A 14,356-nucleotide genomic window follows, 5' to 3' on the forward strand; every position below is an offset into this window, starting at 1 on the left:
TATTTATCCAGAGGACACAAAAATGCTAATTCAAAGGGGCACATGCATTCCAATGTTTATGGCAACATTAACAATAGCCTACATATATATAGGCTAACAATGTGTGTATATATATAGTGTGTACACACACACACACACAGAGGAATATTACTCAGCCATCAAAAAGAATGAAATCTTGCCGTTTGCAAAGACGTAGATACAACTAGAGGGTATTATAAGCGAAATAAGTCAGAGAAAGACAAATACCAGTGAAATGATTTCACTCATGTGGAATTTAAGAAACAAAACAGATGAAGATAGGGGAAGGGAAAGAAAAATGAAATAAAAAGAGGGAGGCAAACCCTAAGAGACTCTTAACTCTAGGAAACAAACTGATAGTTGCTGAAGGGGAGGTGGGTGGGGGGATGGGGTAACTGGGTGATGGGTATTAAGGAGGGCACGTGATGTGATGAGCACTGGGTGTTATATGCAAGTGATGAATACATTATATGTTAACTAAATTGAATTTAAATTTTAAAAAAAATCGAGAAAATCTGTAAATGCAGAAAAACTTTCAGCATCAAAAAACTCATACTGGAGCCTGGTGATGGGTATTAAAAGAGGGCACGTTCTGCATGGAGCACTGGGTGTTATACGCAAACAACGAATCATGGAACACTACATCAAAAACTAATGATGTAATGTATGGTGATTAACATAATAATGATTTTAAAAAACCATACTGGAAGGGCGCCTGGGTGGCTCAGTTGTTAAGCATCTGCCTTCGGCTCAGGTCATGATCCCTGGGTCCTGGGATCGAGCCCCACATCGGGCTCCCTGTTCTGTGGGAAGCCTGCTCCTCCCTCTCCCACTCCCCCTGCTTGTGTTCCCTCTCTCACTGTCAAATAAAATAAAATCTTTAAAAAAAAAACTCATACTGGAGAGAAACCCTATTTCTACAAAGTAATCCATGCAGAAAAAACTTCAGAGACTCCATCTTATTGCATAACGTATAACTCACACAAAATAATTTCTCTTTATAAGAACTGAGGATTAACTTAACAAGGAATCACCAAATGGAAAAGTTGCTTCTGAATGAATCCCACGAAGTCACCACTATTCAAAAGTATCAGTAAATAAGGATGCTAATGGGGAAAGATTTGAAAAAGTCTGAGCTAGAAAGATGCATGTAATATTAGACACACATATGCCGCCTTGTGGTTGTAATTTTGTTAACATTTTAATCAGAAAAGTTATTGAATGCCCACTCAGAGGACCATGGACCATTACTAAGGCACTGGGGCTAGAGGGGATTTCCAAACAGATGTGCCCCTGGAGTCTACATACTTGCAAGAAGACAGATTAGAATCAGAGATAAGTTTGGTTTTGTTTTTTGGGGCGAGGGTCAGATTGATGACAACACATTACTTAAATCAGGCTATATATAACATATAAAACATAGCATGTTTTTCTATCCTTCCATGACAATACAGACCTGCCTCATCCTAAAATTACAGGTGTTATTGTGGTAGAAATATTAAGCTACCAAAGTTTAAAATAATCTGAGCAAGGTTAGTGAGAGAAATGAGGCACAATTATATCTAAGTTGATGCACAAGAAGCTGCTAGATGCCTTTTGTTACAGTTGCCAGGATTCCATACAGTGACAGCTTTTATAAAAGTGTTCTTAGTACAAAGGTACATATACCTGGTTTTGTCATGAACAAACATCAAGTGGTCTTGAAGGCAGGGATAGGTTGTTTCTGAGATATCATGGCAGGATACAATTCTTCCACAATTAAAGGATTAAAGGTAGGCATAAAACCTAGATTTATGGCTGCCACATTGCTTTTAATTACTCCCACGAATTTTATGTTCTCTAATTCATGCTATGTGACCATTTTAAGTGTAGAAAACATCTTATCAGCACTGATTTTTAAATGCTGACAGCAGAGAATCTGTGTAGTCAAAATCAAAATAGAAAGGAGGCATCAGGAAGGGTTAGAGAAAGGGAGGACAGAATGCTGTCGGAAATAAAGTAGATTAAGAACAGAATTTTTAAAGTAAAAAATTCCCCTTCAAGTGGATTGGCTAGGCCAAGAAAATTCCCCAAACTCCTTTTTCAAAACAAGTATTTCAGGAATGTCAATTAAAGTTTGACTTTATTTATAGAGATTTTTTTAAAAAACAAAATAGTAGAGTTTTAATATCAGAAACTTTTTACATCTTTATTCTTCAAACTTGATGTCAAGTTACAAATAAATAGTCCATACCATGTGGCTATGTTGCTTCTTTATGATGTACACTTCAGGCAGAAAACAGCAATAACCAAGAATACATCAAAAATGAACTCGCAGTGAATAACCAATTGTTAAGTGTAGAGAAAAGACGCATTACATTTCAGTGTGGTCCAGTATGTACACTGTTAAAAGTGGATCCCCTTTAAAACATCACAGATGCATGTAATTCTCTTACAAAAGAAAGAACTCACACATCAGGATTCCAAGTTTTAAAGTATCACAGGGAATAATTGCTTTAAAAACTGTAAATAATCTTGTGTATTTTAGCAGCAAAAAAAAAATATTCCAGGATAATCTTTAAATATTGCTGGAAAAATTGCAAGCTTTAGAGAACACCATGGATATCAGATCCATTACTTAAAAAACAAAGTAGTACTTATAAAGAAGAGACCACTTTAGGTTTTGTTCTGCTGTTGGTAAAATAAAGTTGAAGCTAAAAAATCCCAGCCCGGGGTGGGGGGAAGCCTGCCAGAGAGAAGAGCGGAGGTAGCCGCCAGTCAGGCTCTAGACTTACTGTCACGGGAAAAGGCCGAGAAGTCTTATGTAACTTATTTCCAGAGAACAAGTTCTTAGGAATCATTCTTTTGAGGATCTATAGTCTATTTTCAGATGTATTAGATTTAGCAACTGACTGACATTCTTCAAAGTTTTCGTCCCCAAGCGTCTTCTGGCTAAACCAGTATTTTAATAAAATCATCGTTGTTGGGTGGTGTTTTGGTTTTGGTTGTTAAACCGTTTCTTTTGAAAGATTAATAGGAAAAGATACCATTTTTCAAGTCACTAAAGATGGCCTGGGTCAGAGAGTAATTTGTTTGAAAGGGGATGATACTTTATGTAATAATTTCATACTCTGCATGACATCTGACACGTGACATCTAAGATTTTAAGACTGAAATTCTAAAAAATGAGAAAAATGTAATTAGACGCAAATTAAATCAGCCTTATTGGATGCTCCTGAAAAGAAACAACTTGTATCCACAATCAGTGGTAAGCTGACAGTTTCAAGTCACCATTATATTGTTCTCTCTCCTTTGAAACACTAAACCTTTTTTTTTCTAAATATAACTTCTCAAAAATCATTTGAAAGCAAACAATTATTCTAAAGAGAAAGCATCAGAAACAAATTCTCCACCCACCCTGACTTAATCTTTACATCACAACATCCTGACAGAGAAGCTGTTTACTTTCTTTGTTTTACTTCTTGGCAGTTTTCCCAAACTTTATGAAAATTTAAACTATGACAAGGAGAAACACATTAAAAACGTAATGCAAATATACAGAAATACAAGACGTATTCAAAACCGAACACCATATTGTGGTATCTCCAAATATGGTGTGTGCACAAATGACCAAAAGCTACAGGGCCCTGGGTCTCAGCACTCCCACTATCCTACACAGATCTACATTCTTAACTTTTTTTGTTTTTGCCTTTTGATGCCTAAACCAACTAAGAATCAAGAAAATAACTGATAGGACATTAAGAAAACATGGTATCTATGATTTTTTTTAAAGTCTTGATTTGAACACATCTTCATTGGAGTGCAATATTACTCTTGATAATGCTCAAATAACAAGACAAGCAACACCTATGAAAAGACTTACTATGTACCATACAAGCAGTGTTTTTAGAATCATAAATAACTTCCACAGTAACATAAAAACCTACAAATTAAATCTTAACTACTTCAGTATAAAGTTAAATTCTCATTATCTTAGTAAGAATGCCAGTATCAGAAGCATTCTCCATGTTTCTGTATTCTAGTGTAGAAAGGTTCTGTTTAGAAAGGATAAGGTGCTTTTTTAATAAGTTGCCAATACACACACACACACACACACACACACACACACAACCAGTGCAAACTATCAAGAGAAAGAATCCTCATTTTGAAATGCGATAGATTACACATCTAGACTAAAAGCATCGGAGTGGATAGAATAGCTTTCCATGACTGAGGTGCTGTAAATATAAACATTAATAAAGAATAGCTTTCTATCCTTTGCTTCTTAAATCCCACCCTAACTTTTAGAACTGCTTCCAACTTTAAAAAAAAATCTGGACATTTTCATAGTCCAGAGCTAACGAGAAGACCCTGAATGCCCGGAGGCTAAGCTACCAGAGACTACCCACTGGTGCTACATTTGCTGTGTTTTCTTCTTTACTACTGAACATAACCCTCTAGTGCTATCTTGTTTCATGCAGCACCAACCAAACTTCCATTTTTTCCCTAATAAAAAATAAATATATATAGAAGATGCTGTCAGGCATATATTCACAAGGTCTCAATTTCTTAAAACATAAGTATGGGTATATTTATTTCTCTCAAATGCATACAAGACAATAATTACACAGCAACAAATCTTTTGTTCAACAATGATTTGATTCATAAGCGTTTGAATTTACATAATTTCACATCCATACCCTTGCATTTTTAAATACTGTAAGTACAAAAGCCCCCCAAATAACCAATTCTTATATTTCCTATTTATCCCTCTATACATCCGAACTTTAAAAAGTTACAAACTGAACATTATACAGAACATATAAATCATGTTTAAAAACTTGAGGTTTTAAAATCACTGTTCCCCAAAATGATTGAGAAAGTCCTCATGCTGACAAGTGCAGTCCTAGGTGGTAAGGTAAGTTGGAAAGGGGGAGAGAAAGAAGAGACAGACACCAGTTTGCTGTCTTAATGTTTTACTAATCCTGTCAGTAAAAACGGCGACGTCATGAGAAGTAACAGTTTAGGTTTACTATGAGGAACGGGGTTTGCCTCACAGTTGGAGACATGCACTTCAAGTATTTTCCTATTTGATCTGAGCTCCCTGTAGCAAACGATGCTGAAAGAGAAGAACTATTTTCTTCCATACATTCGCTCAATGTCCGCCTGGTAATGTGTTTTAAGCTCTTTACGTTTCAGCTTGAAGGCATCTGTCACCAGACCAGTTTCGGGGGTCCACGGTTCTGGGCTCAAACGAATTTTTACTGGAATTTCGAATTTTTCTAGACTCGCTGAGATGGGGGAAGAAAAAAAAATGTAAATGCAGAGGCATGAAAAATGTACAATTAAAATTCTTAGCAAATAGTAAACTTTTCTAGTCTTAGAGCACCCACCAAAATGCACAAACATCCCATGAATCTCACCTCTAAATAATCCATCCCTCAAAAACACTACAAGTAAAAATATATAGAGATATGTATGAGAATTGTAATAGCAAAAAAACTGTTTTAAAAAATCTACATGGCCATCAATAGAATGCGTTAGATTCAGTTATGATGTAGACATAAAATGGAATATAATTCAGTCATTAAAAATAAGATCTATGGGGCGCCTGGGTGGCTCAGATGGTTAAGTGTCCGCCTTCGGCTCAGGTCACGGTCCCGGGGTCCTGGGATCGAGTCCCACTTCAGGCTCCTGCTCAGCAGGGAGCCTACCTCTCCCTCTCCCTCCGCCTGCTGCTTCCCCTGCTTGTGCTCTGTCAAAAATAAATAAAATCTTTGGGGGAAAAAAAAAATAAGATCTACATGGTACGGTGTGTAAAGATATTTGCAATATATATTATTAGGCTTTAAAAAAAAAAAGTTTTTTTTTAAATACCAGATAAATTATACGCATCTAGATGTGTAGGACAAGTATACACCCAACTATAAACTGTTTACCTCTAGGAGCTAAGATCCACAATTAAGGAAAAGCAAATGCCACACACCTATTTGTTTTCAGTTTATTTTAAGGAGATCACTTTAGAAACTAAAAAATAAAGTTTAAAAAGAATCTTGTCATTGAACCAGAATATTCAGCATAAGCTTTGAGGACAGAATGTCGGCTCGCTATTGTGTTCCTATACACTGCTGGATACCAGCAGATTCTCAATAGCAGGGGGTTGGAGACGGGGAGAGGGATGGAGAGAGAAAGGGAGGGTTGGAGACAGGGAGAAAAGGGAGAGGTTTTTCCAGCATTCATTCAACAAATATTTATTGAAAAAAATTACTGTGTGAAGTGCTTTACTAAACATTCTTTTTTTTTTTTTAAGATATTTATTTATTTGAGAGAGAGAGAATGAGAGAGAGCGAGTACATGAGAGGGGGGAGGGTCAGAGGGAGAAGCAGACTCCCTGCCGAGCAGGGAGCCCGATGCGGGACTCGATCCAGGGACTCCAGGATCATGACCTGAGCCGAAGGCAGTTGCTTAACCAACTGAGCCACCCAGGCGCCCTTTACTAAACATTCTTAAACACTCTTTAAAAAACACAAGAATAGTTTCTGTTCTCAAGTGGAATAAAATCTAACAATGATAAACAGGTAACCGTATAGCCATGATTACACACACACACACACACACACACACACACACACACACACAGGCACACTTGCTCACTAAACTGAAGGTGTAAGTACCTTGGGAGCAAAAGGAGTATGTTAACTCTAACTTATAAACATAGACACAACAAGGTTTTCTCTCCAAAGACTGAAGCTATTTCAGGAGTGCTCCCCTAGAGGGAAAACCACTGTGAGCAAAAGCAGCAAGGCCTGGACGTCAGGACTTATGGAATAGTTCCTTTTTGTTCTGTTGTGTTTATATGTTAAAGCAAATATTTTTATTTTCTTTCCTTTTATTCTCTTATCTATAATAATAGGTATTAATAAGCTAACTGCATACAGAGTAAGAGCAAAAATTGCTCAAGAGCTCTGCATCCTCTTCTGCAAAAAAGGTCACTGCATTTTCAGCTGTGTGCTAGGCAGCTTTACTGCATTAGGCAGGAGTCTTTGTTACTGTCCTTACTTAGAAATCAACTGTGTTCTCAGGAGATGTACACCGGTGCCAAGCGGACAAGCGATGATGGACTGGGACGTCAGTTTTGTGTATGAGCTGGGCTAGGCTGGAGTTCCCAGTTACAAACACTAATGCAGGTGTTGCTCTGAGGATATTTTGTAGGTAGGATTATGTCTATAACCAGTTTACTTTATGTGAGGAAAACTGGCCTAGATTATCTTAGTGGGCCTGGTTTGGCCAACTGAAAGGTTGTAGGAGCAGAGCTGAGGTGCCCCCAAACAAAAAGCAATTCTGCCTGTGGTCAGCTGCTGCCAACAGGCTGCCCTCCCGATTTCCAGCTTTGCCTAAGTCAGCCCCCAAAAATCACATAAACCAATTCTTCACACTGAGTCTCTCTATGTAACTACTAATTCTGTTTCTCAGGTGTAAACCTAATACAGATTTTGCCTAAGAATGAAGTTGGATCCCTTCTTCACATCATATGAAAATGAACTCAAATGGACCAAGGAGCTTTTAAATATAATAGCTGAAACTGTAAAATTCTTATGATAAAAAATAGGGTGTATCTTTGTGATAGATTAGGAATGGTTTCTCAGATAGGATACCAAAAAAAAACCTACCTTTTGTAATTCAAAGGATACCATCAAAAAAGTAAAAACACAACCCACAAAATGGGAGAAAATATTTACAAATTGCATATCTGGTAAGAGCCTTGTGTCTAGAATATATAAAGAACTTGCACAATTCAATAATAAAAAGGCAACCCCATTTAAAAAATGGGCAAAGGGGCACCTGGGTGGCTCAGTCATTAAGCATCTGCCCGAAATTCGGCTCAGGTCATGATCCCAGGGTCCTGGGATCGAGCCCCACATCGGGCTCCCTGCTCAGCGGGAAGCCTGCTTCTCCCTCTCCCACTCCCCCTGCTTGTGTTCCCTCTCTCGCTCTGTCTCTGTCAAATAAATCTTTTTAAAAATAAATAAATAAAAATAAAAAAATGGGCAAAGGATCTGAATAGACATTTCTCTAGAGAAGACATACAATGGCTAATAAATACAAGAAAGGATGCCAAGCATCATTAGCCACCAGAAAAATGTAAATCAAAACGAGATACCCTACTTCATACCCACTAGGATGAGTAGAATCCAAAGGATGAACAGTAACAAGTATTTCGAGGACGTGGGGAAACTGGAAACCAACACTAGTGGGGATGATAAAATGATGCTACCATTTTAGAAAATAGTTTGGAAAATCTGGGAAAAAATAGTCTGGAAAATAATCTGGTACTTTTGTCTCAAAAGATTTAACATAAAGTTGACACAGGCCTAGCAGTTCCACTCTGAAGTACCTACCCGGGAGAAATGAGTACGTCCACACAAACCCTTGCACATGAGTGTTCACAGCATTATCCATTACCAACCAAAAGCAGAGCAACCCACTGCAGCCCCCCCAACACACACACAAAAAGGTGGATAGGACATATCCGTAAGTACCGGTACGCTACCGGTGCAGAAAATGCGGAGAAGAGTCTTGGACAGTTCCAGGTGGGCCGGGGTGGCCAGGACCCAGCTGAGTAAGGAGAGAAAGGGCGACCCGGAAGACAGAAGCTGCAGGGACAAGGACATTCTGACCGGTGCCCGCCGCCACGGGAGCCCGTGACGGGCGAGTCCTGGGGAGGAGCCTGGATGCAGGCCTGAGAAGCCTGTTTTTCTATCCAACGGCAGGAGACACAGTTGGTTTCCGAGCAGGAAATGATGTCCCCTAAGCCTTGTGACAGCAGAGCAAGTAAACGTGAGCCTCGGTCCTCAGTCTGCTTCACAGCCACTCACCTGAAATAGCAGCTTCAGAGAGCACTTTGAGGACCTCGTTTTCCATTTCACAGCTGTTACACAGCTCCTCCCAAGTCCCATGAAGTCCTTTCTTTCGAGCGAGTTCTGTTAGTTCCTTTTGATTTGGCACAACAAACCCAATGACATAAGAATGATAACTGAAATACATAAAGGACAAGCGGGCTAAGGGTCTAAATGGCACAGCGTGTGAGCGGGTGTCAGCGATAACGCCGACGCCGTCAATTCATGACCACTTGAAAGAACATACGTGACGCGCATCTGGTACTGAGCACTTACCTCATGGAACAGCCACTTCTACCGTATGATTCATAGTATGTTCAACGCTCAACAGAGTTCACTGCTAAATAAACCTTCATCTGATATTTAATAGCAAATTTCAACTAGGTGTTAACTGTTACGAATACTTCCATGTATACATTTTTTAAAAGAAAATTACAAATATCAGAAAATTCAACTTTGGAAAAAAATCAGTAATTCACATTAACAGGTTAAACAAAAATAAAAACTCATGTAAATAGAAATTGTATCTGGGTGGCTCAGTCAGTGCAGCATCTGACTCTTGATTTCCGCGCAGGTGATGATCTCAGCGTCGTGAGATCGAGCCCCGGGTCAGGCTCCACACTCAGTGCAGAGTCTCCCTGGGATTCTCGCTCTCCCTCTGCTCCCCCTGCCCCTGCCCATGCACTCTGTTGCTCTCGAATGAATAGATAAAACCTTTTAAAAATATACTTGAAAATTTAAAAAAAAGAAATTGTATCTAAAGAAAATTGGCAGCAAATCAAAGTAATGTGGTTGCATTTATTTTCTTCTTTTGTTACCACGAGAACTGTGAATAAAAGAGCTTTAGGTACGCCTGCCAATGGCAGTAAGAAATAGCCAACAGCATCAGGAAGAGAAGGGCAGCCTGGTTAGTATCACACAAGTAAAAGCCAGAACTGTAGCAGCACTAAAGAAAATATCTCATAGCTAACTAAAGGGCTGAATGAGTTATGATTCAATGTAGTAAATCTTTAAAGTCTGTTTCTAAATTGGTTCTTCCGATACCAGATTTTAAATTTCACAATAACTATTATGTCAACTGCTGCAGTAAGGTTCCTAGGCTGGCCACCAAGTATCTGATCATTAACACTGGAGAATAATTAATACATATAAAACTCTTAGGGGAGGGGCACCTGGGTGGCTCAGTTGGTTAAGCGACTGCCTTCAGCTCAGGTCATGATCCTGGAGTCCCTGGATCGAGCCCCGCATCAGGCTCCCTGCTCAGCAGGGAGTCTGCTTCTCCTCTGACCCTCCTCCCTCTCATGCTCTCTGTCTCTCATTCTCTCTCTCTCAAATAAATAAATAAAATCTTAAAAAATAATAATAAAAAATAAAATTCTTTAAAAACAAACAAACAAACAAACAAACTCTTAGGGGAAAATGTCATCAGAGTGCCGATCTAAATTTCCAACACATTTCCCAGGAATACATTTCTGGGATTTTTAACTTTAAACTCTCCTTCCCTCCTTCCCAGCTGCCTCTGTATCATTACAGACTAGAGATGCTAGGAGTTCAGCCACAGCTTAACATAGCTTAAGGCAGAGCTCCCAGCCCTGGCCAGGGTCTGAAGTAGGCTCGAGTCTAGAGCGGGGTAGCTAAGTGCTGAGCAGGGTTCATGAAGCTTGATGACTCCCATCCTCAACTTCCTTCTTTACTCCCCTTTGCTCTGGACTGGTTCTGGGATGCTTCCCTGTGCAGCGGGGCGGGTCGCTGGGGGTACCAAGGCAGCAGGAGGGAGGACTTGACTTTCTTCCCCTCCCTACCACACAGGACACCGCAGTGAGATGTAAAGCAGAAAACAGGGACACAGAGGAGGACGAGGAGGGGAGGCATCACAAGGACAGAATCAGTTACTGGTTTTCCTGAGAAGAGGACTCTCCCAGAGACAACAGATAAGAAGGAAGAAGAGTTCTTGGTATAGTTTTACAAAGAAGATTCATCTAGGAAGGAAATGCCAAAACCACACAAAATGTTTGTTTGAAGTAAAAGTAACAGAATTCTACTTTCTTACCTGTTTGCATATGCGCAAATGTTATCTATAAGGGAGAGGTTCTTCAGAGCTGCCTCTACTTTCCCAAGAGAAACATATTCTCCCGCCTGCAGTTTCACAAGGTCCTTTTTACGATCTGTGCAAAACAAAGGCCGGGAGGGGCCACATGGGAGCATAGAAATACCTTGAATACACATGAATATTGCCCATTCCCTACGTAATTTGCTATCAGTTAAGTCTATTATTAATAGTTACACCAAAACTAAAAGTACACAGTATATTAGGCCCTAATTTTTGTACCATTAAATAAATTCTTTCAAAAAAATAAAATCAGCTTCTGGTCAAGAGCCCCCACCATCAGGGCTTCGGGCATGTTCTGCTGAACAAGTGTGTTCCTGCAACCCATTAACACCAGGAAGCTGAAGAGTTCTCAGGGACACGTGAAAGCTCACATTCTATCTGGAGAGAAGCACATCCCCTCCATACAGAACAGTAAGGGTAAGGGTCAAGCCTGTCCAACCTGCTGATCTGGAAAGAATTCCTGCAAGTGAGGCCTGGGCTGAGTCTCGAGGGAAGACGGGCGCTGACCAAGTGCAGCAGCCATGGAAAACGACAGACAGGCCCGCTTGAATCACCGCAGCACGGTGGGGGAGGGAACGGCCGGAGGCGGAGAGGTGGGGTTGGGCTACAGGACAGAGGCGCAAGGAACCAAGCCCTTAGCTGCCACTAGAGTTTTCTAGCAGCAAAGGGGCCCAGTGAGATCAGTGCTGAGGGCTCACATGGCCTTTGAGATTGTGTGTTTAAGGGGGACAAGTATGTCCCAGGGAGGAATTTCTTGCAATAGGGTGACGGAAGGTGCAGGCCTGACCTACGGTCATGGTGGGGCAGAGAGAAAGAAGAGAGTATCTTGAGGCATGTTTCACATGATAAATCAGTAGAAAATGGGTAAGACATGGGGAGGGCACTAAACAGTCTCATCTCCCCCAGGCTTCTAGGTAGCATGACTAGGACAGAAATTCTATTAACGGAGAAAAAAAATGTAAGAGGGAAGGCAGGGAGATATTTTTTGCCCCCTGGGTCCTAGTACTCCAACTGCCAGGCTTCCTTATTCTCACAGGCAAGGCCAGGACATGGTTCCAACAGGAGAGAGCCTGTCCAATAACCTCTAGATAGCAAAGAGCACACAAAAATAAATATTCCCTACTGAGAACTGGATTCTTTCAGGGTTATCTAATAATTAAAAATACCACTCCTGTTGAACAGATTTTGACATCTCCTAAAATGTCAGGCCTTAAAACTTCCTCACAGTTTATTATAAAATTTTATATTCCAGGGATGATACAACAGACCCTATCAACACTGCAGAGAGATACATTCTTATATTATTAAACAGTTTCCCTAAATATACAGTTATCTCTTTTGTAAAACTATTTCAGAAACATCCACTGTCAGAAAACATATGTATATGTATTAGTTGGCTCACCGATAATCTTTAAACAACCATCGGGGTCAAACTCCCCAATATCTCCAGTACAGAGCCACCTCTGTCCATTTTCATCTTCAAAGAAATCAGCTGTCGTTTTTGCTTCATTTTTGTAGTATCCTATTGTCACGTTTTGGCCACCAATAAGAACTTCACCCCTCGGGTGTGGTTTATCGGTATTAAAGTATCCACCTAATAAACACAAAATAATTAACACTTAATTCAAAAATTTTATCCCTATATACAGTTGTGTGAAAATTTGAAACTATTAGTTTCTAAATAGGGACATCTGATTTTAATCCAATTAGTTTCCCAAAGGAAATGAAGCAGACAGTATAAATGAACAAAAACTCATTAATGTAAAACTAGGTGCAAAATTTCAGTTGCTTACCCATAAGCACTGATGCTTTTAAACTACTACTCCAAGCAAAAATTACACTAAAAAATCCAACATCTGTGGTATAAAATAATCATGTGTACTACATAGGTAAACTCCTTTAAGGATTCTGTAGAGATTCCTATATATCTGATAAAAGTATTAAATCATGTAATTCAATAAAACACATCTCCAAAATCAAATTACACAATGTTTACAAGATTTATGACTGGCAGGTAAGTTCAGAATGACTCCAAGTTTAAATTTGTTAAACATTTTCACTAATTATGCTAAAAGGTAACTGAAAAATGGCAGCGAACCCTCAGAATCTTTACTCTGTATAAAAAGAAAAATTTAGCCAACCAATCACTGATAATGTACACACAGAAAGAATCAAATAAAATTTTTAAAAAGTGATTAGTATTTAAATGGCACAATAGATTTGTATGAAATTATAGTAAAAATTTCCTTCTGATGATTCTAGATTGAAGCCATCAGGGAAAAGGAAGAAAAAAGAAAAATCCTCAGTTTCATATATTATATTTTATGATTTTGCTGCTACAAAATAAATTTATGATCATTCCTAGTTTACTGACATCATTCATTTAGGAGATTTCTCAAGTTTTTGCCGTAATTCTTGGTTGCATTCATGTAATAAAATAAGCAAAATAAAAACAATTTTAATTCTTCAGAATCATTCTTGAAATAAGCAAAATAAATGCATTCATATAGCTCTAGATAAAATAGTTCTATTAGACAAAAAAAGCACTTGTGGGTGATTTTATATTCTAAAGTAAGAAAATGAAGCACAATTCTAATTTTAAGGTTTAATATTATACAAATTAATGGTCTGTGGTTAAAATAGGTTATTACCTTCCTCCCAGTTCTTTAATTTGATTTCACAGCAAACTAATGGTGCTCCCACTCTGCCAGTATTGTAGTCCCATACTAAGATGCAAATGAAAAAAGGTATTTGATTACAGTGGTGAATAAACAGCTTGATTTTTCTAAATTACCAAAAATGATGATTTATCCCAAAGCTTTGACATCCCCAGAGAATCTTTAAAAGCTGGAGTCACAAACTGGTGAACCACAAGCTATGTGGCCCACACAGAGTTCTGTTTTTTTATTCTGAATTGGTTATTGACATTTAAAAATCAAGACAATTTCCCCAGAAGTGTGGCATCTCCAGGACCAACAGGGCTGGCATTTCCAGCACAGCAACAACCGTAGTCCCCATTAGATGGGGCGCGCCTGCTCCAGCTCCCCCCGATTCCTGCCTTACACCCACCGCGGATCTTCGTACCTCAAGGCTCACTTCACTCACTGAAGTAGCTGCCTGGCTCATGTGTCTGGAGCCCCTATCTTAAAGGATGATGGATCACAATGGCTTCTCCCCCCCGTTCCACTTTCTTATTAGACCGGACAGCTCTGCAGTACAAATAGCCTCTCCAATCTTCTCCCATCTATCACTATTACAAAGTGAGACCTCTAAAGCCTCCCCGACATCAGCTGATGCTATCACCCTATTTAAACTCATACACAGGAGTTCAGAAGACCAGGCTGGAGATTAA

The 14,356-nt window shown here is 39.3% G+C and overlaps 1 protein-coding gene across 1 annotated transcript in view; it reads right to left on the reverse strand.

The window, feature by feature from the left end:
* Window positions 1-2,137: 2,137 nt before the first annotated feature.
* ACSL3 (acyl-CoA synthetase long chain family member 3) overlaps window positions 2,138-14,356 on the reverse strand; it is a 73,549-nt gene continuing 61,330 nt past the window's right edge. The window contains exons 12-16 of the mRNA XM_032401236.1: window positions 13,656-13,730; window positions 12,407-12,598; window positions 10,945-11,059; window positions 8,874-9,031; window positions 2,138-5,288 (exon numbers count right to left, since the gene is read on the reverse strand). Of these exons, the coding sequence (XP_032257127.1) occupies window positions 5,131-5,288; window positions 8,874-9,031; window positions 10,945-11,059; window positions 12,407-12,598; window positions 13,656-13,730 (698 nt within the window). The 3' untranslated portion in view covers window positions 2,138-5,130. The remainder of the gene's footprint in view (window positions 5,289-8,873; window positions 9,032-10,944; window positions 11,060-12,406; window positions 12,599-13,655; window positions 13,731-14,356) is intronic.

This window comes from Phoca vitulina, unplaced genomic scaffold, assembly GCF_004348235.1.
Source record: "Phoca vitulina isolate PV1807 unplaced genomic scaffold, GSC_HSeal_1.0 scaffold1, whole genome shotgun sequence".
Taxonomy (NCBI): Eukaryota; Metazoa; Chordata; class Mammalia; order Carnivora; family Phocidae; genus Phoca; species Phoca vitulina.